Raw genomic sequence first — 23,136 nt, forward strand, 5'->3', positions numbered from 1 at the left:
TTGTGGTACGTGTTACGGTGTACCGTGGTCTATTGCACACTGTATCGTAACGGAGCTAACGTGCGCTGGATTTCCAAATTTGCTTTAAGAGCATCTCCATCGGCAAAAGTGGTAGAGAGTATCTCAAAAAATAAATAATTAATATTTTAATTAAATTAATATATTTTAATTAGTTTAAAGTAAATGAACCATTAATTGAATGACAATTCTGAATAAATGCTCAGAATCTTCTTTCTTGCCAGAAACATTTCTCCACTTTTCTCTCTTCTTTCATATTTTTTCTCTTTTTAATTATTATTTAATTGATGAGTATCTCAATCAGATACTCCGATAGTATAAAGCTGTGATGTATGATACTTTGCTCTTGTTTCCTTTGTCTTTGGGGGTTCTTAAGAAAGTTTCGTTGGCTCGTGTAAATGTCTAAACTTCTGGACTTGATACCCTATCAATTAATAATATCGGAAAAACAACATATATTTGTTATGTTGAGGACTCTCTAACGTTTAAATTAATATGAACAACATTATTAAATGAATAATCGGGTTCCGAAAATATAGTAATGAGTAAAGTTTTAGGTCTTAGTCGAAAATCGTTGAAGACCTAATATGATATTTGGTGGAATGATATCAAAGAGATTTTTTTCCGGAAGAGATGATTATAATGTTTTATTCGAATGTGTGGACCATTAGGAATATTAGTTTAGAGATATAGAATGTTATTTGTGGGAGATGGGTAAAATCCCTCTTAGAAAAAGGATCATAATAACCATGCCGGTAATATGTGTCTTATTGATCGTGGAATAAATGTATGGAATTGCATGGTGGATCAAGATGTGGTCACCGCGTACCAAGCGCATCTTGATATTTGTTTTAAAAGATTTTCGTCGCTTCTTCTTAAGGTATATATTGAACGTTAAAGTTAAACTTAGGATGCTAGTCGAGATGACCATAATGAAATCTCTAGACTTATTTAATCCAGTTGAAAACTCATCACATAATAGTTGTCGTATGACATTTTCGAAACATTGTTCCTTTGGGTTTAGTGTTGATGTAGCAGCTAGAGGTGTGCCATTACTCTTTGAATGCCTACGGAACACTCATACGATGTTATATGGTCTGTGGTCACACAGAGTAGATGGAAACTATCTTATGTGTGATGTGCCGTCTTAATCTATTAAAGGGCCTTTGGTAAAACCAAAATAAATTAACCTTTTTACTAAAAAACTTTTTTTTTCTAAAATTTGGGATCATTTTCTTTACTAATATTTTTTTAGAATGACTTTGCACCCTTGGCAAATATCTATGTTGTCTAAAGGTAGAGACGGATAAATGGACACGAGGACCGGAAAAGATGGCTTAATCTTTCGGAAGTTTAGAGCTACATCTTTAACTTTGTTTTGGTTTCATGTCAACGTATCATACATAGATAGGTTGTAAAAAAGCGTTACGAGAATAAGTATTTTCTGAATAACCGTAACGCCTTTTTATATATCTTTAAGAATAAAAAAGTCATTAACTACAAAATAAGAAGGAAATTTATTGGCAGAGAATCCACTTTGAATTACAATAAATAATGATGAACATTTGTCTCATTTTAGTCAAAAAAATATGAATCTCGTGAGCCTTTCATTTATTAACCTACACATAATAGTTTTTCTTGTTTATATATATATATGGTTAATGGTTTTCAGAGAATGAATACTCAGTCACTCATAACTAGCAGAAGTTTTTTCTCTACAGATTCATCGTTTGAGGAGTTCTGTGAGTTTATCAAGGTAGGTATGGTTTCTTAAATCTTCGACTAAAGTTTCAATTCTTTTCAATTTAGGTTTTCTGTTAAACAAACGAGGTTTTATTTTTTAAACAACATATCACAAATTCACAATAGTTGTTTAACTTTTTTGTTTTTTGTTTTTTTCTATGACTATAACACATGAAAAGGTCAGATATGTATCATCATCTTCAAACGAGGATTTTTCTCCACCAACAAAATGATTTGCTGAGAGCAGAAAACAGAGCTAGGATTCATGCTATGACCTCTCCATCAATCTGCAGATCTTGTGAGGAGCCCATCATTTCAACCGAAGAGAGGGAGCTATGGTTGGAGAATGCTCGTCTTCGGTCCGAGATTGATACATTGACTTGTTTCATATGGAGATTAAATTCGTTCAGGAACCTATATCCCGCATTTGCTACGTCTTTGACTGAAGTGGGTTACGGAGTGGCGGTTATGACGTCACTTTCGCTGAAAGAAGTTGTTTTTCTTGCGAGGCAAAGAACTCCGATGTGGACAAGTAACGGGAGATTGAATCTCGACGAATACTACTCTAAATTATTTCCTTGGTACGCAAGAAACGCACCCGGGTTTGTACATGAGGTATCAAGAGCTTCTGCTTTTGTCCCATGTGATGCTTCATCGCTCGTGGCAAATCTTATGAATCATGTAAGTGTGTGACAAACTACATGAAATCATAATAATATACACATTTATCCTTTTTTCTTATATTGTTTATCTATTCAGGTAAGTTGGCAAAAAATCTTTCCGTCAATCATCGCGGATGTGTCTGTGGAATCACAACAACGGGGATTGCAAAAGGTACCAAACATTTATTTATTTTCCGTACAAAAATTAGAACTAGTGATAATTTTATATCTTTATAATTGTAGATTAATGTGAATTTTATGCCACAAATCTCTCCTCTCATTCAAACTCGGAATGTGAAACTTCTTCGACGCTCGAGGCATATAGAGGATGATACATGGGCTATTGCAGAAATTTCTATGTATTTCAGCTCATATGCGCAACATTTACGTCCTGAATATATGAGATTTCCTTCTGGATATCTTATCCAACATATAGCCAATGGTATCTCTAAGGTATATTTCAATTTCAATAGAGTTTAAATATATATAATGGTAGCTTTGTTCTGATTTTGTTATTATTTGTAGGTAACCATTCTCGACCATTGGGTTTACAAGGAAGAAGAAGGCATGAACACTTTCAATTCAAACTCTGAATTTGGTGCACAGAGATGGCTCACTGCTCTCCAAAAGCATTACTACAACACCTGCCCCGTTTCTATTCCTTCAATTGGTCACAATATTCAAAGTAGTGAAAATTCTGTTTTTTAAAGTTTTTATTGTTCTATTCATCAATTTTAGTTTGATTTTACACTAACCATGTTTTTTAACGTTTGTACTTGTTTAGTATTCGACCAGATCTGTCGCAAGAACTTGCTTAACCTATCTTCATTTATGGTTAACGTATTTTGTTCGGGAGTTTGCGGGATAACTGGACAAAGGTGGAATCGGTTGAATACAGTTGGAGTTTCGGCTAATAACATTAGAATGTTCACGCAAGAAAGTCGAGGCATGAGTGGGATCCCTTGCGTTTTGGTTAGCGCTACCGGTTTAGCTAGAATGCACACTAAACCAGAAGTAATGTTTGGATTAATCAACGGTGCAGAAAAACAAGAAATATGGAGTTATTTAGAGTCTGCTAAAGATATGAAAGAACTAATTCGTATCGGAAGACATCCTAATTCATGGAATGAAGTCTCTGTTTTCAGCATTGAGGTACGTAAAAAAATTCATTTGGTTTAGTAATACCAATCGATTATTGAGCATTTGATTTATGAATAGAGAACAATTAAATATATTGCAGTGGAAGGGTTCGAAGGAGTGGTATCTGATTCAAGAAACATACTACGATGAATCAGGAGCAATGATAATCCACACTTGCGTAGAAGCGCCATATTTTGCAGCTGCAATAAACGGTGGGGATTTGTCTGGCGTCGAACTGTTACCCAGTGGATTCACCATAATACCATGCGAATCACAAGAATGTTTCGTGACAGCTAGTTGTTATGTTAAGGCTGACCAAACTATGGTCACGAGTCCAAATGAGCTGGGGAGTTATATGGAGAACATGGTCACTAACATTCTAGGAAATGTCCAAAATGCTCTTCCAGTCCACCGTTGAAGTTTTATGGCTTATGAAGTTTTTACCGTTCTTGTTGTCGTCGTCGTCGTTATTGCTATTGCTGCATGTTGTTGTTGTTGTTGTTGTTGTCGTTGTCGTTGTATGAGAGTTTGAATTTGGAACTTTATTTCTATGAACTTTATTATACACCTATCATTAAGAAATAACAAATAAATGGTGATTATGGTTTTATCTAAGTTTTTGAAATATTTCATATGTTGGTAATGGATTTGGGATAGTAAACCAACTAACCATAATAAATTAGATCATATAACAGTTTTTTATATGGTGATTAAGAAGAACAAGCAACCTTATGTTTTAATCAAAAATAAAAATATGAATCAAGCAAGCAAACTCGAAGATGAACTACAAAGACGCCACGTGGACGAGTGGGGCAAGTGAAAGTGGAAGCCGACGAATCAAAATGGCAAAGACGAATTAGATGTAGGGGCAAAATAGGAAAATCAGGTTTATGTTTCGCCTGCATCTTCCTCTGGTCTTTCTTTTTGTCTCAGACGGACAAAACCAGAGAGAGAGAGAGAGAAAGAGAAAAGAGAGTTCGCGTGCTGTTTGAGTATCATATCTAATCCCAGATTCTTTCTTCCTTCTCTGTATATTTCCACGACGGTTGACCTAATTTTCGTCACCATCCAATTGGATTTGAGAAGAGAGAAAAGTATTCTCATCATCTGAAGAAGAAGAAAGATAGATTGATAGATAGAGAGAGAAATGGGTAATTCATTTGGGTGTTCTGCCTCCGGCGAGAGATTAGTGTCGGCGGCGAGAGATGGGGATTTCGTGGAAGCCAAGATGCTTCTCGATTGCAATCCATGTCTCGCCAAGTATTCAACTTTCGGTGGTCTTAATTCTCCTTTGCATTTCGCTGCAGCTAAAGGCCATAACGAGGTTTCTTTTTCACTCTTCATTGCTCATAATTTTACTGTTCTCGAATTTTTAATATAAAGTTTTCTCTTTTACCGATATGTGATGTTAGATCGTCGGATTGTTGCTCGAGAACGGAGCTGATGTGAATTCCAGAAATTATTGCGGCCAGGTAATAAATCTAGTTTCAGTTTTTTTTCTCAATTGGATTTGAAATTGTTGAGCGGATTCTGAGCTGATTCATTGATTCAAGTTCGATTCTTTTGATTCGACGAATCTTAATTTGATTTAGGGATTTGTATCATTAGTGAAATGTGAAATCTTTGGCTAAGTTTGAGCTCATTAGGCTAATAGATCGATTTTGTTTGAAATCTGACTTAGATTACTAATGGTTACAAATTCGATTCCTACACTGAATCTATTAAAATCCAGGAATATGCTAAGTTTGCAATTAATCATGTTTCAGACAGCATTGATGCAAGCTTGTAGATACGGACATTGGGAAGTTGTGCAAACTCTTCTGCTTTTCCGATGCAATGTGAGTTCTTTTCATCACTAGTTGAAAGAAAATTATAACATTTGGTTTTGATTTTGATTCTTAGTATCGTCTTTCTTTGTCAAAGGTTACAAGAGCTGATTATTTAGCTGGAAGAACAGCGCTTCATTTCGCTGCTGTGAATGGTCACGCCAGGTGTATTAGACTTGTCTTGGCTGATTTTTTACCTAGTGATAAACTTAACTCTCTTCCTGAAACTGGTGTTGTCACTGCAAAGAACAAATCTGAGCAAAGGTTTTTTTTTTTTTGGAAACCATCTTCATGTTTGTAAGGTTTTGATTGACTATGTAGTTCCAACAAAAAAAGAAATTGTCTTTTGGTGCAGCGCATTGTCTAAATTTGTGAATAAGGCGGCTGATGGTGGAATAACAGCTCTTCACATGGCTGCCTTGAATGGATTATTTGATTGTGTGCAGCTTTTGCTTGATCTTGAGGCCAATGTTTCCGCTGTGACATTTCATTATGGAACATCAATGGATATGATTGGTCTCAGCTTTCTATCCGCCTTCTTTTTTATTGACTAAAGGATTCTTTCTATACTGCTCCCAAGATGACAATCTTGTTCTTCGTTAACGTTGCAGGAGCTGGAAGCACGCCTTTACACTATGCTGCTTGTGGTGGGAATCTGAAATGTTGTCAGGTAAGAACAATACTATTAAGTTTATTCTTTTTGCTTTGGTATTTTGGAGACAAAGACTTGAGAGAATCTGCATTTTATGTATTTCTCCATAGATTCTTCTTGCAAGAGGTGCAAGAAAGATGACATTGAACTGCAACGGGTAAGTTATTCCATCACAATCTTCTAATGTTTTACTTCATGTTCAAAATCAGTTTCAGGGAAGTATTTGACGTCGTTAGAATGGAAACTTTCCTTTTCCAAAATATGTTTGTAGGTGGCTACCTATTGACATAGCACGGATGTGGAGTCGTCATTGGTTAGAACCGTTGCTTTCACCAAATTCTGATGTTGTCATTCCAGCCTTTCCTCATTCCAACTACTTATCATTGCCCCTTTTGAGTATCCTCAACATTGCAAGGTAATGAAGAAATCTCCATCTGAGTTTATAGGGCCAAACTCTGGCCTCAATATGATTTCTCTTCTTGTTGACTATTTGCTTGCAGAGAGTTCGGGTTGCAGTCTGCAACCATTGGAGATGAAGTCGATATCTGTGCCGTTTGCCTGGAAAGAACATGCACAGTTGCTGCTGAAGGTTCGGTCTAAATTGTTGTCATATCCTTTGAGAGATGTTTATTAGTGTCCTTTGAAAAAACCGGGTTTTGTGTTTCAGGTTGTGAGCATCAGCTATGTGTGAGATGTGCGTTATACCTTTGCTCTTCAAGCAATGTTCCCTCGGTGACAGTTGGCCCGCCCGGATCAATTCCTTGCCCTCTTTGTCGACATGGAATTACAGCGTTTAAACGACTCCCAAGCTCCCTGACAAGAGAAATGAAGTTACCCATGTCACTCGGGTTCTGTGCACCATGTATGCTTCACACGGGAGACACAACAGATCAATCATCACCGACATGCCCACCAACAGAACAACGCAGCAGCAAGACCCGTGCAGCCTCGGTTTCATCTGATATATTCTGTCCGGTAACATGCAGCCCATTCCCTTCAGTAAACATTCCAATGTGCACCTGCAACGAAGGGACATGTCCAAACTTTGAGACACATGGAACAGAGAGACATAGCGAAGAACACGTCGAATCTTCTCCTTCTCGAACAACAACTGAACAGGAGAAGATAGAAGAAGGGCAAAGACTTGGGAAAACAACAACTTGTTCAAGTATGTTCTGGGGAAGAAGAAGCTGTAGCAGAGAGAACCAATGCAACTCCGAGATCAATGCTTGATCATAAACATATTATTTGTATGTACAGAGAAAGAAAGAGGAGAATCTATATGTCTCCCATCATTTCTTACTTTTAAAATGGGGATGAGCCACAACACAGAGAGTCTTCTTGTTAGGTTTGTAACGTTTGTTTTTGACTTTGGAGAGGCTCAAGTTATTAATTATGGATGATGATTTGTAATTGTCAACATAATGATGGGGTCATTTTGCAAAATCTTTCTATTTTTATTAGTTGGACCCATTTGTTATAGTACATAGATGAAAATATTGAGACTTTCTTATAATTTTCAACCCAAGAACTAGAAGAAGTCAAACAAAACTAAAGGTAATAATGAATGATTCTCTATAGCTCTTGATGAGAAAAATCTGACCACACAAAGTCCAAGTCATTTTCTTCCTCTGCAAATAACTTAATACTACTTTTACTCTTATTAGTTCTTGGATCCAAAAGAAAGAAAAAACGAAAAACAAACAAACAAATGAAGCTATCACTCAATTAGTTGGACTCGAACTGGTTTGGTTTCAGTGATGCGCCAATTTCAAAAAGCATTCCCATTTTTGGCTTTGCTACTTCGAAATCTTCATTTGCAGAGCTAGTCTATATGACTTTAAATTTCAATTACATTACCATTTTTTTTATTAACTTATTATTATGTCATGGATCAATAATTCTATATAGTTCAACCTATAATGAATTTATGAGAAAGAGTGGTCCACTAACCTTATAATCAACTATATTCACTTAATTAGGTTTAATAATCTAATGGGGGTAAAGTCTTTATGTGATTAGAAAAATGGAAACAGATCCCAAAGGGAAAAAGCTTAAACATTCCCAAAGGGGAAAGAAGACATGTGGGGGAACTCTGCTCTTTTTTCTCCTCATTTTTTTAATTTACAATGGACCACCACATTCTCTGTTTTCTTAATTTTAACCCCCTTTCTTAATTATCTTCGAAACAAGAAAGCAAAATTAACTTGTATACTATAAAAATTAAGAATAATGACTATACAATTTTGTTCTGTTTTTGTTCGCAATGAAAAAAGCCTGAACATATGTAGTTAGATTAGATAAATCAAAATCTACTGCTATAAAGTAAATGCAAGAATTCCCAAACATAAAACCACCCCCTAAAATGATTAGCTGTAATCTATCTATAATTGGTTTTGATTGAAGCATCTTCGGATATCACATTAAATGAATGAAAATACACAATTAATTTGACCAGCTTTTTAATAAAGAAGCCAAAACAAAAACTCAAAATTACAATTTGACCATACAACTTTCGAATATTTAGAAAACAAACCCCGTCAGCTTTAATCTGGTACACAGTGGTTGGGATTCCTGCAGATTCGAGCCGTACTCTCTCAAGACTCTGACCCATGCCTTCATCCATATATAACTATTCATCATCACAAATGTATATTTAAAAATTCACGCAAACAAAACAAAGCTTGAAAATAAGAAATATTAAATTGCCGTTACGAAGTCTTATTACGTCACGTGAGTTTCGTGCTTCTCTTTCTCTCTCTCTTCTTCTTCTTCTTCATCTTCATCTTCATCTTTATCGCGCCTAAAAAAAAAACCCTTCCTTTTTCTCTTTAATGGCGTGATTTCTCTTCTCTGCTCTTGTAAAAATTGAAACTTTCTCTGTAAAATCGTCTCTTTTAAATCTCCGAGTTTTCTTCCTCCTTCTCTAAAAGAACATGGCGTTTCTTACCGCATTGTTCCTGTTTCTCTTCTTCTCTTTTTCGAGTTCCGCCATTGTTGATCTTAGCTCGGAAACAACTTCTCTCATCTCCTTCAAGCGCTCACTAGAAAACCCATCTCTCCTTTCTTCATGGAACGTTTCGTCTTCCGCGTCTCACTGCGATTGGGTTGGCGTTACGTGTCTGCTTGGACGAGTCAACTCGCTCTCCTTACCGTCTTTGTCTCTGAGAGGCCAGATTCCGAAGGAAATTTCGAGTTTGAAGAACCTTAGAGAGCTTTGTCTTGCCGGAAATCAATTCTCCGGGAAGATTCCGCCTGAGATTTGGAATCTAAAACATCTCCAAACCCTTGACCTCTCAGGAAATTCTCTCACCGGACTTCTCCCGAGGCTACTCAGTGAGTTACCTCAGCTTCTCTACCTCGACCTTAGTGACAACCACTTCTCCGGTTCACTTCCTCCATCGTTCTTCATCAGCTTACCTGCACTGTCTTCTCTTGACGTCTCCAACAACTCTCTCTCCGGCGAAATCCCTCCTGAAATCGGGAAACTGAGTAACCTCTCCAATCTTTACATGGGACTCAACTCATTTTCCGGTCAAATTCCGTCGGAGATTGGTAACATCTCGTTGCTGAAGAACTTTGCTGCACCTTCTTGCTTCTTCAATGGACCGTTACCAAAGGAGATTTCGAAACTGAAACACTTAGCAAAGCTCGACCTTTCTTATAATCCACTCAAGTGTTCCATTCCCAAATCGTTTGGAGAGTTGCATAATCTGAGTATACTAAATCTTGTCTCCGCAGAGCTTATTGGATTGATCCCACCAGAGCTTGGTAATTGTAAAAGCCTCAAGTCACTGATGCTGTCTTTCAATTCTCTCTCTGGACCTTTGCCATTGGAGCTTTCAGAGATTCCTCTGTTGACGTTTTCTGCTGAAAGGAATCAGCTTTCGGGTTCATTGCCTTCATGGATGGGGAAATGGAAGGTACTGGACTCACTTCTGTTAGCTAACAATCGGTTTTCAGGTGAAATCCCTCATGAGATTGAGGATTGTCCAATGTTGAAACATCTCAGTCTAGCTAGCAACTTGTTAAGTGGTTCGATTCCTAGGGAGCTCTGTGGTTCAGGTTCGTTGGAGGCGATTGATCTCTCTGGGAATTTGCTTTCTGGAACAATTGAGGAGGTCTTTGATGGATGTTCCTCTCTTGGAGAGTTGTTACTTACTAATAATCAGATCAATGGCTCTATTCCTGAGGATCTTTGGAAGCTTCCATTGATGGCACTTGACTTGGATTCCAACAACTTCACAGGAGAAATCCCAAAGAGTCTCTGGAAATCAACGAACTTGATGGAGTTTACAGCTTCTTATAATCGTCTAGAAGGTTATTTGCCTGCAGAGATTGGTAATGCAGCTTCACTGAAGCGGTTGGTTCTCAGTGATAATCAGTTAACAGGTGAAATCCCAAGAGAGATTGGAAAACTCACATCTTTGTCTGTCTTGAATCTGAATGCAAACATGTTTCAAGGGAAGATACCAGTTGAGCTCGGTGATTGTACTTCTTTGACTACATTGGATCTAGGCAGCAACAATCTTCAAGGACAGATTCCAGACAAAATCACTGCTCTCGCTCAGCTTCAGTGCCTGGTTCTCTCTTACAACAATCTCTCCGGGTCAATTCCATCAAAACCCTCTGCTTATTTCCATCAGATTGAGATGCCTGATCTCAGCTTTCTTCAGCACCATGGGATATTTGATCTCTCCTACAATAGATTGTCTGGCCCTATACCAGAAGAACTTGGCGAGTGTTTGGTATTGGTAGAGATTTCACTGAGCAACAACCATCTCTCTGGAGAGATTCCAGCTTCACTCTCTCGTTTGACCAACCTCACAATCCTGGATCTATCTGGAAATGCACTGACTGGATCTATTCCAAAGGAGATGGGCAACTCTCTTAAGTTGCAGGGATTAAACTTGGCGAATAATCAGCTCAATGGCCATATTCCAGAAAGCTTTGGCTTGTTAGGTAGCTTGGTGAAGCTAAACTTGACTAAGAACAAGCTTGATGGACCGGTTCCTGCTTCTCTTGGGAACTTGAAAGAGCTTACACACATGGACTTGAGCTTTAACAACCTAAGTGGCGAGCTTTCATCAGAACTGTCTACAATGGAAAAACTTGTCGGCCTCTACATTGAGCAGAATAAGTTCACCGGGGAAATACCTTCAGAACTTGGTAATCTTACGCAGCTGGAGTACCTTGATGTTTCTGAGAACTTGTTATCTGGAGAGATACCAACAAAGATCTGTGGATTGCCCAATCTGGAGTTCTTGAATCTAGCCAAGAACAATCTGCGAGGAGAGGTGCCGAGTGATGGTGTTTGTCAGGATCCTTCCAAGGCATTGCTTTCAGGGAACAAAGAGTTGTGTGGCAGAGTGGTTGGATCAGATTGCAAGATCGAGGGAACTAAGTTGAGGAGTGCTTGGGGGATTGCAGGACTCATGCTTGGCTTTACGATCATCGTTTTTGTGTTTGTTTTCTCTCTGCGCAGATGGGCTATGACAAAGAGAGTGAAGCAAAGAGATGATCCAGAGCGAATGGAGGAAAGCAGATTGAAAGGGTTTGTTGATCAGAACCTGTATTTCTTAAGTGGAAGCAGATCAAGGGAGCCTTTAAGCATCAATATAGCAATGTTCGAGCAGCCGCTTCTGAAGGTGCGTTTAGGAGATATTGTCGAGGCTACAGATCATTTCTCTAAGAAGAACATTATAGGAGACGGTGGTTTTGGGACGGTTTACAAAGCTTGTTTACCAGGTGAGAAAACAGTAGCGGTGAAGAAGCTAAGTGAAGCCAAAACGCAGGGAAACCGAGAATTCATGGCAGAGATGGAGACTCTAGGGAAAGTGAAGCATCCGAATCTTGTGTCTTTGCTTGGATATTGCTCTTTCAGTGAAGAGAAGCTTCTGGTATATGAGTATATGGTAAATGGAAGCTTAGATCACTGGTTAAGGAACCAAACTGGGATGCTAGAGGTTCTGGACTGGTCAAAACGCCTCAAAATCGCAGTTGGAGCTGCAAGAGGTCTAGCTTTCCTACATCACGGTTTCATCCCTCACATTATACACAGGGACATCAAAGCGAGCAACATTCTGTTAGATGGTGATTTTGAACCAAAGGTGGCGGATTTTGGGCTAGCAAGACTAATTAGTGCCTGTGAATCCCATGTTAGTACAGTCATAGCAGGGACTTTCGGGTATATCCCACCGGAGTATGGTCAGAGTGCCCGAGCCACAACCAAAGGAGATGTCTATAGCTTTGGCGTGATACTATTGGAGCTTGTCACAGGGAAAGAGCCAACCGGTCCAGACTTTAAGGAGAGTGAAGGAGGGAACTTGGTTGGTTGGGCGATTCAGAAGATCAACCAAGGGAAAGCTGTGGATGTTATTGATCCACTGCTCGTATCTGTGGCTTTGAAGAACTCTCAGCTTCGTCTGCTTCAGATAGCTATGCTTTGTCTTGCTGAAACGCCAGCTAAGCGCCCTAACATGCTTGATGTGTTGAAGGCTCTTAAGGAGATATGAGCCATATAACCTTAAATGTTGTAGTTGTTTCTTGTTGTTTAAGTAAACTGCTAGTACTAACCAAACAAGGGAGTGGTAGGGTTTGTATTTGTAATGTTAATGTAAGTGTTCTTCAGTTTCTTCTAAATGTCGAACAAAGAAAAATAGGTATTCCAATTTCCAATTAATTGCACTTAATTTATGATCAGGTGTGAAATAAACTGATGTTATACCAAACCAAAGAAAAAAGTTTATAACCCAAAGATAAAACTTTAAAACCAAATATGCAATGTTTTCATCGGTACTGCTAAATAAATTTGGTTTCAATTTTTTTTCATTTTTTCTGAGTTCAATTCGAGAAAATCATAAAAATAATATATGGATACCTAAGAAAACCAAACATTTTTTATATGGACCTAGCTCGGGAAGTTATTAAAGCACATGCGGTGGTAGGAGTGTCTCGGAGATTAGTGGGCAGAGAAGATAGACTAATCTCATGGAGTAGACCAAGTGAAGGTTGGTGCACGCTGAATACAGACGGAGCGTCAAGAGGCAATCCCGGATTAGCGGCGGCAGGAGGGGTCTTACAGGAGAGCAATGGGGAATGGCGCAGAGGGTTTGCAATTAATATCGGGATATGCTCAACACCTCTTGCTGAGTTATGGGGTGTATACTACGGGTTATTCATGGCCTGGGAGTGTAAAGTATCCCGATTAGAGTTAGAGGTGGACTCGGAGGTTGTTGTTGGGTTTCTTCGGACAGGGATAAGTGAATCTCACCCGCTGTCCTTCCTAATACGCATGTGCTATGGCTTTATATCAAAGGACTAGATAGTCCGGATTTCTCACAAGTATAGGGAAACTAATAGTCTAGCGGATGAGTTAGCGAACTATGCATTTTCTTTACCTCTTGGTTTTCAGTTTTTTTATGTTTGTCCGGATGCTGTTTATTCGGTTATGTTGGAAGACCGGAACGGAATGTCGTTTCCGCGTCATGTTCGTTTGTAATTTCTTTTAGTTTGAATAAAAAATAGGGGACATTGTTCCCTATCACTCACCAAAAAAAATGAAATTTATTAAATTAACAAATTTTATCGTTACAGTTTTCAAATACCAAACTAGGTCTTGGCTTTCGTGTATTCGGATCGAGCTATTCATATTCAGGTTTTTCGGCTTAATTTGGATATTTTAAGATTTTGATATCGAGTTCGATTTGGTTCGGGTTTACCTAAATATTTAGAAAACAAAAATTTTATACGCAAATCTATCAAATTACTTGAAAAGTTTCCAAAAAAAATATTTTTACTTAAATATATGCAAAAATATATAAAATAACTAAATATCCGAAAAATAACTTATATATTAAGTATTATCAGATATCTTTTTAAGTTTAAGTTTGAATTTTTGGATCTCGAAGTTTAAGATCATTGAGTATTTGACTTCAGATCGAGTTTTTCTGGGTAGACTTTGTTTCGGTTTTTCGGATTCGGATATTATGGCAATATCTATACTAAATTATTTGATTTTAATATGATTAAAAAAAAAATCAAACTTTTTTTGTAATCCTAAACCAATGTACATTCCTTAATAACAAACAAAAATTAAAAATAAACATTAAATTGACAGAAATGCCCTTTCTCGTTCAAAACCACATTTATGAGATAAAGAAAATAAAATTGCAAAAAAAAAAGGTTGGAATGTAGCTGTTTGATGTCAAGTCAAAATCAAGAAATACAGTATGGTGGTCAGTAAATAATTATTGTAAATAGAGGGAAAAATCTTTAGTCCAAACTTCTGGCTTTATATTTTACAGTCACTCCCACTTCTTTTTATTCTTTAGTTATTGACTACATACAAAATTTCTGCAACTTGCTCTTTTATTCTGTCGCCAAACGTGTTCATATAATTTACACTACGAAATGATAACCACATTATTTATATATATATAGTATATAACCTTTTCTTTTTAAAATTTGTAAAAAGGTTTGTTTTCTCTAATTAACTACGAAAACAATAGAAAAAAACGCTAACTAAAAACCTACAAACATGAAGTCTCGTGAAATATATAGGAGTCGTAGACTTTGTCCAAACAATTCACGGATTAAGCATTTATTGCACAAACCTAAATATCTCAATTTATGCCTCATCAGTAATATAATATCAATCAAATAACTAGTGGGTTATGTATTATACGTACGGGCCAGGCCTATTTAATGTGGATATCACGGGTCTATGGATACAGCCCATGGCTAACCGTAATCATAATTATGTATTGCAATGTTTTGAAAAAACAATACTTACTTACAATGTTTCTTTTTGTTGAAGCTACTTCCTTGCAATGTTGCTTATTTAGTTTTATATAATTTTAAACAAAGCATATGTTGGCTAACACAAAGTCTATTTACTGATTATATATACAGGTGTAATGGGATTAGTGTGTCGAGTAGAGTCAGTAGACCGACGAAAATCTATAGAGACAACGACGACCTGTATAGGAGACCGCATGGACCATGTGAATAAGTCAATAATTAATGCATTATTGTAGTAAACACTATTTAATGATTACTAAATTAATTATTCAATGATATCTTAATTTAGTTTTTTTTAGTTATAAATATTTTTATTGGTTGGGTTTTATTTTCAAATTAATTTTCTCTTGCTTTGCTCTTCTATTCTCTCAAACCTTGTCCTCCCAAAGATATGTTATGTAAATTAATTAAAGGAAATCAAATTCTGTTAATGATTATCTGTAACTTTGTTTTTGTCAAACAATGATTATCTGTAACTAAGTTCGTCGTATTATACGCGTAATGATATATAGTCGTGTCTAGTGTGTCATATGACTCGTGTTATACGCTTCAACTTATCCTACATGTACCTAAAGGCGTGCAAGCAAAATTTTGTTTCTAAGCTTATTTGTGTAGAAAAATACAAAAGCAATAAATAATTTGGGTAAACTTTTGCATGTGATCAATGGATGGATATAGTACACATTGCTACTTATGTTTTCAAGAAACTCTAGTACGCAAGAATAGACACGAGTTCGAATATTTTGATAAATTGGAATAAACTTGTTGAATTTGTAGATAGTTATCCATTTTATATATTAGGTGTCATACATTGACACCCAAATTCAAAAGTTTATGTGTACTTTGTAATTGTATGATGCATGTATTTAATATAGAGTAGATTATAGTGTCATTTGAGTCATCGTTTTCAAAAAAGAAGAAGGTAAATTGTTAATGTCTTCAATATATAGCTCTATTGGTAAGTGTAAAGAAATTGGTGATAAAAACGTAGACTAAAACATTAAGAGCAATTAGCAACTTAAAACCTAAAACAATAGCAAATTTCATGATATGTAAGAAATCGTTTGAAAATAGATTATAAAACAACGACAAATATTAATATCGTAGCTTCGGTGGTTTACATTTGAAGTAACTTTAGATGACGACCTAAGTATCATTAATAAACAATAAGATTACCTGCTAATCTTGGTTAACGGATAGCTTGATGCTACAACTGGAACCGGTTTGCTATATAACCGGTTATTGGTTAAGAACCGGTCAGGTTAGGTTAGATTAGACCTGATGTTAGTGTCAATACCCTACACTTTGTTTGTGTTCAAGAGTTCACCATAAAGAGATTCGACGAATCCAACGGCTCGTGAGTGAAGGGTGCATAGAGATCGGAGAGTAGAGAATCGAAGCAGGCGTAGGATATTTGTTTTGTTGACGTCAACCATAGAAAGATATACACGTGGAGGTATTGAGAAGAGCGTCTTAAGAATAAATGCTTTTCTTGGTTTTCTTATTAAAACAGTAAAAATGCTTTTCTTGTTAAAGAAAAAAAATAAAAATTCCTTGACTAATCCTTCACGCCGCGTCTAGCCCATTAAAAATTTTCGGACAACAACAACAACAACTTCGCTTTCCTATCTCTTTCAGCTTTGCTACACTAAACTTGGCTTATCATTGCTAATATGGCTCGACTCGGCTTAATTTTGACTAACCACAAATGTTTTGTAAAAATTTCAGTAAAAATAAAACAAAAATTAAGCGAAATAAATATCTAGGGAAACTATATTACGCAATGTCTAATTAGGAAACTAAATCATTATATTTATCCCAAAGATATTCCAAAAGATGATTATCCACTAGATATTATCTGATTCGTTGTAGGTGAAAAAAGAAGAATGAGAAAGAACGTGAAGACTGTAACAAGCACACAAAAAAAGATTGTTAAAAACAACCAAATAAAACGTTATTTTCAATGTATGTATATCCATTTTAGTCGGTGTTAATGCGTTTTTATCGTTTCCTTTTTCTCACGCAAAAACTTTTTATTTGGGGGTTTTTAACATCTGTACTCACGCTAAAGTTCTATCTTCTAAACATTTGGCATGGGGAATCCATTCATTTATTAATTTAATAAAAACTTTAAGATAATTGATGAAGTATAAAATTCTGTATTATCAACACAAGAAGAGAAAAAAAAAACAAACATAATTCGCCGATCGAGGAGCAGCCAGGATCCAACGACTGCAGTCGCGAGTCCGTAAATGTATATATATATCCATTAAAAAAAGGAAATTGTAATCCTAATCCAACGGTTGAGATAAAAGCTCACACCGTAACGCTAGATCCATGGCAGAAACAGCGTAGCAAAAATCTTTTTCTTTCTCTCATTGTTGTTTTGTCTTGTTTCTACCATTCATTTTTTTTTCCTTGTTGTTGCGTAATCCAACTAACCGAAAAAAACCAAACTCTTTCTTTTCTCCATTTCTCTCTCTCTTGGAGGGAGTGCCGGAATCTAATCGGAGTTATCACCGGAATTACGGTTTTGCTTCCGTGCAAAGTTTTTACTTGCTCGTTTGGAATTCACGACGTGTCCGTCAGAGGAAGCAGAATTTGAAATTGAAGCACCGATTCACTTTTTTTTTGTTTTGGAAATTATATATAGATATAATTCTCTCTGCTGGTTATGATGATGATTGGATAGAAAGAAACAAAAAGGAAAGCCAAAGATATAAGAAGAACTCTTTCTCTCTCTGTTTCTGTCTCTCTGCTCCTTTTGCCACGTGAAGTTTAGAGAAGAAGAAGGTTTACGAGATCCGTTTCAGTAATTTTTAGCTGCTTCAATTTGCTTTTGGACGAATTACGAAGAGAAGAAGCACAATTGATCTGGTAAGTTTTTGTCTTTGTTTGTTGGGTTAATTGTTGATTAGGGTTTTTGTTATTGATTATCTTTGTGCTCAACTTTTGAATTTGGTAGGAGTTGGTTCTTCTCTGCTTCTATTAAAAGATCTGAATTTAGGCTAATTGTAGTTTTATGGCGTTTTTAATTCCGAATTTTGTGTCTTTATAATATTTTTTTCTAGTCAAACTAATTCTTACCCTATAGATTGCTTGAATTTGCTTAATTTGGTGTCTTTGATTTTGAGTTGGATTGGTTTTGTAATAGAAAGCTCCTGTTTTATCCATTGAATTGTAATACATTCTGGCATTTGAGACTGGGTTGGGTCCCTTATGTTTGTTTCTGGAGGTGGTAAAACTAGAAAGTTAAAAAGTCTCATTCTTTGTAATTTCTTGTCAGCTGGAACAATGCCATCTGATATATTGGAACCGAGAGGTGTGCCTACACCTTCTCATTTTCATGAAGACATTCGCATCACTCCTGAGGTAACTCCTTCTTCGATTTTGGTTCCACATACGCTGCACAAGTGTTTTCATGTTTAGAACGGTTTTTCTCAAGACTTTTTGATGTTTTATTTTGCAGAAACAATTTGGTTTCATGAAAAACAATCCAATGCCTGAAGGTGGTGTGGATAGAAGTTCAAATCTACCGACTAGTTCTTGGACATCTGACAGTTACCAGCTCTCTCAACAATCAAGCTTGTCTGGGGCGCTTCCCTCCTTTATCCCTAATGGAAGAACAACTACAAATGATACTCACTGGGAGAGCAGTCTATTCTCAAGCTCTCTGTCTGACCTATTTAGTAGAAAATGTAAGCTTCTTATTCACTCTTGCAAATAGTTTTACTTGTTATTGTTGGTTTTCTAATGACTTCCCTTGTTTTTGCAGTACGACTACCAAGAAGTGATAAGTTAGCCTTTATGTCTGCAAACCGCGAGGAAGAACCTTCAGAGTCCTTAGAAGAAATGGAGGCGCAAACTATTGGAAATCTTCTTCCTGATGAGGATGATCTTTTTGCAGAAGTGGTTGGTGAGGGTGTCCATAAGTCTCGTGCCAATGGTGGAGATGATTTGGATGATTGTGACCTATTCAGCAGTGTTGGTGGCATGGAACTAGATGGAGATGTTTTCTCCTCTGTCAGTCAAAGAGATGGCAAGAGAGGCAGCAATGTTTCGACTGTTGCTGAGCATCCTCAAGGAGAAATTTTATCCAGAATACTTTTTGTTAGGAATGTGGATAGCAGCATTGAAGATTGCGAGCTGGGGGTCCTTTTTAAGGTACGTAATTTCACCTGCGTTTCTGGTTACAGGTTCCGAAATTATGGCAAGACACGGTATTAGAAATTTCAGTAGTCTTCTCTTCTCATTGATGATATATTTATATTTTTTAGCAATTTGGAGATGTTCGGGCTCTTCATACAGCTGGCAAGAATCGTGGCTTTATCATGGTATCATACTATGATATAAGAGCTGCTCAGAAAGCGGCAAGAGCACTCCACGGTAGGCTCTTAAGGGGAAGGAAGCTTGATATTCGCTATTCTATTCCAAAGGTGTTGTTCACTCTTCTTATCCCCCTTGTTTGTATGCTATGTGCGTTGTACCTGTCACTTTTACTGTCTTGCTTACTACTCTTTTCTGTGATATCAGGAAAATCCTAAAGAGAACTCCAGCGAAGGAGCCTTGTGGGTAAATAATCTTGATTCTTCTATATCCAATGAAGAGCTTCACGGTATATTCAGTTCATATGGAGAAATTAGAGAGGTTTGCTTACTAGTGTTTTCTTTGTTCTTTCTTTATGATATTGACGGTTATGTGATATTGTTATAACTTTGCTACTTCTTTTGTTTGTAGGTTCGTAGAACGATGCATGAGAACTCACAAGTTTACATAGAGTTCTTTGATGTTCGAAAGGCAAAGGTTGCACTTCAAGGACTAAATGGACTTGAGGTCGCTGGGAGGCAGCTTAAACTTGCACCAACCTGTCCAGAGGGTACAAGGTAGTTATCGATTTTTCTTCCAGCCATAGTTTTTGTCAATGGCTGTCTGATGCAGTAACTACCATATTTTGAACTGTGATGATGTGTAGGATTCATCATACTTTTTTTGTTTCTTTCAGTTTCTGGCCACAGTTCGCTTCAGATGATGGTGAGGGGGGTCTACCTAAAATGGCTTTTAATAACCTATCATCAGCTCACATGGGTAAGATAGTGCACACGGTTTATGATTAATCGTTTCTCAATGATTGAACATCCAGGGTCACAACTCATACCTATCCTTTAACATCTCTGTTTCAGGGAGACATTTCCCAGGAATATTAGCTTCAACCTCCATTGATGGTGGATCTATTCGAGGTATGCACAATTCTGTTGGGTCACCTATGAACTCCTTCATTGAACGTCATCAGAGTCTCGATGTTCCTATTGGTTTGCCACCATCGGCAAGAGTCATCTCAGCTAGCAAGCCTGTTGGTCTTCAGGAGTTTGGAAACCCATTTGATAATTCGAAAACGGGGATCCAAAGTATGCCAAATCTCCATCCTCATTTTCCTGATTACCTTGACAACTTTGCAAGCGGTAGTCCATATAAATCCTCTACGACATTCTCTGAAATGGTAAGCGATGGCCAAAAAGCAAATGAGGGCTTTATGATGAGCAATGTTCGTGGAGTGGGAGTAGATGGATTTAATGGAGGTGGTAAGTACATGTTCTTCTTATTACTATTCTACCTTGATACACTTGCCTAAGGTTAGTGATGATGCGTAACCAATGATTGTGAATTTAAGAAGAATAGTTTACTGTAGATTTTAGAATATAATCCATGAGTACAATCTCTAATTAAGGATATTTATATTGATCCTAACCAATAGTAGTGGATTACGAAAGGTGACAGAGGATGCAAATTTAGGTATTACCTTTAGATAGTTGGTTTACTTGTCCCCCTGGGTGTAGAACTTGTCATTCTTACAATAACGGCATCGGAATAACGTTTGCTCATTTGTATTTTCTTATTGTAGTCATAGGATCTCCCATAAATCAAGGATCCCATCGTGGTAACCTCAACTTATGGAGTAACTCTAACAGTCAGCAACATAATCAGTCAAGTGGCATGATGTGGCCTAACTCACCATCTCGCGTCAACGGCGTTCCCTCTCAGCGCATCCCACCTGTTACTGCATTCTCTAGAGCATCTCCTTTAATGGTGAACATGGCATCATCGCCTGTGCACCACCACATTGGATCTGCCCCGGTATTAAACTCACCTTTTTGGGATAGAAGACAGGCATATGTAGCTGAATCTCCAGAATCTTCAGGATTTCACTTAGGTTCTCCCGGTAGCATGGGATTTCCTGGCTCGTCTCCCTCACATCCAATGGATTTTGGTTCTCATAAGGTTTTTTCTCATGTCGGTGGGAATCGCATGGAGGCCAATTCAAAAAATGCTGTATTACGATCATCGCGACAGATGCCTCACCTCTTTACTGGAAGGAGCCCAATGCTTTCAGTGTCAGGCTCATTTGACTTGCCTAATGAACGATACAGGAATCTCTCTCACCGAAGAAGTGAATCTAACTCTAGTAATGCTGAAAAGAAACTGTATGAGCTTGATGTAGATCGCATATTACGTGGGGAAGACAGTAGAACAACGTTGATGATAAAGAACATTCCTAATAAGTAAGTGAATTCACCTTTTCTCCCTATTATTCCCTGTTTTATAACATTATATGTTGCTCATTTGTTCCTATTTGTCTTTGTTCTGGTAATGGTTTAGGTATACTTCTAAGATGCTCCTAGCTGCTATTGATGAGTACTGTAAAGGAACATATGATTTTCTTTATTTGCCAATTGACTTCAAGGTATGCAGGCCTCTTACCTGTTTTTTCATCTAATGGAGTCTAATGCAGCCTTATAGCTTAGGGTATTTTCTACATCGATATAAATGAACCTTCCTTCTATTTGCAGAATAAATGCAATGTCGGATATGCTTTCATCAACCTTATCGAACCTGAAAATATTGTTCCGTTTTATAAGGTATAAGCTTTGTACCTTTTTATGATCAATTTGTGTAGATGATGTATCATTGTTCTTTAGAAAAAAAGGAAAAAAGCGTTTGGTTACAAGTTTAAAACCTTAACAGGCATTCAACGGTAAGAAATGGGAAAAGTTCAACAGCGAGAAGGTGGCATCGCTTGCATATGGTCGGATTCAGGGGAAATCAGCTCTTATTGCCCATTTCCAGAACTCAAGTTTGATGAACGAAGACAAACGTTGCAGGCCTATTCTCTTCCACACTGCTGGTCCAAATGCTGGTGATCAGGTAAGGAAGACAAGGGCTCAATTGATATCCTTATTCAAACTATAACCTCTTTCTGTTGCAAGTAATCATATCATCTGGTAGTTATGTATTCACTATAGCGTGACACACATAAATTAGGTTCATAGTTGGTCCTAATGAGAGAACCTATTTCCCTTTCAATTAGCTGTTTTTGATGAGAGATTACTGCATTTGTAAATGTGCAGGAACCATTTCCAATGGGTTCAAACATCCGGTCAAGACCAGGCAAGCATCGAACAAATAGCATCGAGAACTACACCAACTTTAGCAGTAGCTCTGATAACCGAGACGAACCTGCAAATGGGAACGACTCCATGTAACCGATAAGCCAGACAGTTTTCATGTCGTAAGCCAGACTAACCCTTTTAGGCGTCTTGTATCAGAGGTAAAAGAAAAGAGACCCAAAAGATTAACACAAGGTAAAATATATATATATCGTTGACAACCCCACAGCTCTGTAAATCCTTGGGGGTGTGGTAAATTACCTGAGAAAACTCATTTTGCAGAGGAGAAAGTTTTTGAAGTCTTGGTCCCTTTAAACTCCTTCAGGTTACTTCACAAGTTTTGTTGTATCACTAAACCTCCCAGAGAAAACCTTGCTTGATTTTTTTTTCTTTTTGCTTTCTAAGTTTTTATTTTTCTGTTTTACTTAAAAAATTGTTGGGTTGTGTCTACAAGGATCTTTTTCTTTGTACTTTGCATACAAATGTAACAACCTAGTACGATGTGTTCAGTTTCTTCGCCCGTGGCTTGGGACCATATAATATCATTTATGTAAACCCTTTTGAGGGCGAAGTTTTTGGCATTGCTTTCTTCTCTTTTGGTTTTTAGTGTTTCTTTGAATCTTTAGTCGGTCACTTTATAAGCTTCTGACACAGTCAGTTGTTTAAGGCTTCCTCTTGGAATAAATAATACTACTAAGACACTTGGTCTCTAAATTTTCGACTATCAGAATTCTTGGTTGGATACATTTTTGGCCCCTGAGAGTAAGTGGCCCATTTATGGCAGTGGAGGACCTCCTTGGCTCCTTCTCCAGTCCAGCTCTTGTATCCATCCATTATAAGGCTTTGGAAAG

At 37.2% G+C, this 23,136-nt stretch overlaps 4 protein-coding genes and 1 long non-coding RNA gene across 6 annotated transcripts; 4 read left to right on the forward strand and 1 right to left on the reverse strand.

Annotated features, from left to right (window-relative positions):
- The first annotated feature begins 1,702 nt into the window (after positions 1–1,702).
- AT5G07260 (START (StAR-related lipid-transfer) lipid-binding domain-containing protein) lies at positions 1,703–4,171 on the forward strand. Of its 2 annotated transcripts, none has more exons than NM_001203319.1 (7): positions 1,703–1,778; positions 1,941–2,442; positions 2,521–2,595; positions 2,667–2,876; positions 2,949–3,093; positions 3,208–3,575; positions 3,664–4,170. In NM_001203319.1, exons 2-7 carry the CDS (start codon positions 1,948–1,950, stop codon positions 3,979–3,981), a joined length of 1,611 nt encoding a protein of 536 aa, NP_001190248.1. In that variant the 5' UTR covers positions 1,703–1,778; positions 1,941–1,947; the 3' UTR covers positions 3,982–4,170. The 2 variants fall into 2 exon arrangements, with proteins under 2 accessions (NP_001190248.1, NP_196343.2); NM_120808.3 differs by having other exon boundaries at positions 1,704–1,778; positions 2,949–3,108; positions 3,664–4,171.
- Positions 4,172–4,449: 278 nt separating this feature from the next.
- XBAT33 (uncharacterized protein) lies at positions 4,450–7,557 on the forward strand. The gene is made up of 10 exons (NM_120809.5): positions 4,450–4,887; positions 4,976–5,035; positions 5,330–5,401; positions 5,487–5,653; positions 5,745–5,905; positions 6,001–6,059; positions 6,152–6,198; positions 6,313–6,456; positions 6,542–6,630; positions 6,709–7,557. Exons 1-10 carry the CDS (start codon positions 4,711–4,713, stop codon positions 7,272–7,274), a joined length of 1,542 nt encoding a protein of 513 aa, NP_196344.2. The 5' UTR covers positions 4,450–4,710; the 3' UTR covers positions 7,275–7,557.
- Positions 7,558–8,719: 1,162 nt separating this feature from the next.
- EMS1 (Leucine-rich repeat transmembrane protein kinase) lies at positions 8,720–12,745 on the forward strand. Its single transcript, NM_120810.3, has one exon. The coding sequence runs from the start codon at positions 8,978–8,980 to the stop codon at positions 12,554–12,556; it is 3,579 nt and encodes a 1,192-aa protein (NP_196345.1). The 5' UTR covers positions 8,720–8,977; the 3' UTR covers positions 12,557–12,745.
- Positions 12,746–16,202: 3,457 nt separating this feature from the next.
- AT5G01385 lies at positions 16,203–16,462 on the reverse strand. The gene has a single exon (NR_142501.1). It is a non-coding gene; the product is annotated as an other RNA (long non-coding RNA).
- Positions 16,463–17,003: 541 nt separating this feature from the next.
- Positions 17,004–22,866, forward strand: ML4 (MEI2-like 4). Its single transcript, NM_120811.5, has 14 exons — positions 17,004–17,720; positions 18,130–18,215; positions 18,313–18,541; positions 18,619–19,007; positions 19,121–19,279; positions 19,377–19,490; positions 19,581–19,726; positions 19,846–19,928; positions 20,024–20,422; positions 20,743–21,400; positions 21,498–21,582; positions 21,689–21,757; positions 21,864–22,043; positions 22,247–22,866. Exons 2-14 carry the CDS (start codon positions 18,138–18,140, stop codon positions 22,379–22,381), a joined length of 2,724 nt encoding a protein of 907 aa, NP_196346.1. The 5' UTR covers positions 17,004–17,720; positions 18,130–18,137; the 3' UTR covers positions 22,382–22,866.
- Positions 22,867–23,136: the final 270 nt, after the last annotated feature.

Source organism: Arabidopsis thaliana, chromosome 5 (assembly GCF_000001735.4).
Source record: "Arabidopsis thaliana chromosome 5, partial sequence".
NCBI lineage: Eukaryota > Viridiplantae > Streptophyta > Magnoliopsida > Brassicales > Brassicaceae > Arabidopsis > Arabidopsis thaliana.

Excerpts from the sequence above, each read along its gene's own strand:
- AT5G07260 (NM_120808.3), top strand. The coding sequence starts at position 1,948 with ATGTATCATCATCTTCAAACGAGGATTTTTCTCCACCAACAAAATGAT. Across the intron at positions 2,443-2,520 it reads TGGCAAATCTTATGAATCAT|GTAAGTTGGCAAAAAATCTT; the intron begins GTAAGTGTGTGA and ends TTATCTATTCAG. Across the intron at positions 2,877-2,948 it reads TAGCCAATGGTATCTCTAAG|GTAACCATTCTCGACCATTG; the intron begins GTATATTTCAAT and ends TATTATTTGTAG.
- XBAT33 (NM_120809.5), top strand. The coding sequence starts at position 4,711 with ATGGGTAATTCATTTGGGTGTTCTGCCTCCGGCGAGAGATTAGTGTCG. Across the intron at positions 6,060-6,151 it reads GGAATCTGAAATGTTGTCAG|ATTCTTCTTGCAAGAGGTGC; the intron begins GTAAGAACAATA and ends ATTTCTCCATAG. Across the intron at positions 6,631-6,708 it reads ATGCACAGTTGCTGCTGAAG|GTTGTGAGCATCAGCTATGT; the intron begins GTTCGGTCTAAA and ends TTTGTGTTTCAG.
- EMS1 (NM_120810.3), top strand. The coding sequence starts at position 8,978 with ATGGCGTTTCTTACCGCATTGTTCCTGTTTCTCTTCTTCTCTTTTTCG.
- ML4 (NM_120811.5), top strand. The coding sequence starts at position 18,138 with ATGCCATCTGATATATTGGAACCGAGAGGTGTGCCTACACCTTCTCAT. Across the intron at positions 19,280-19,376 it reads TTCGCTATTCTATTCCAAAG|GAAAATCCTAAAGAGAACTC; the intron begins GTGTTGTTCACT and ends CTGTGATATCAG. Across the intron at positions 19,727-19,845 it reads ACCTGTCCAGAGGGTACAAG|TTTCTGGCCACAGTTCGCTT; the intron begins GTAGTTATCGAT and ends TGTTTCTTTCAG.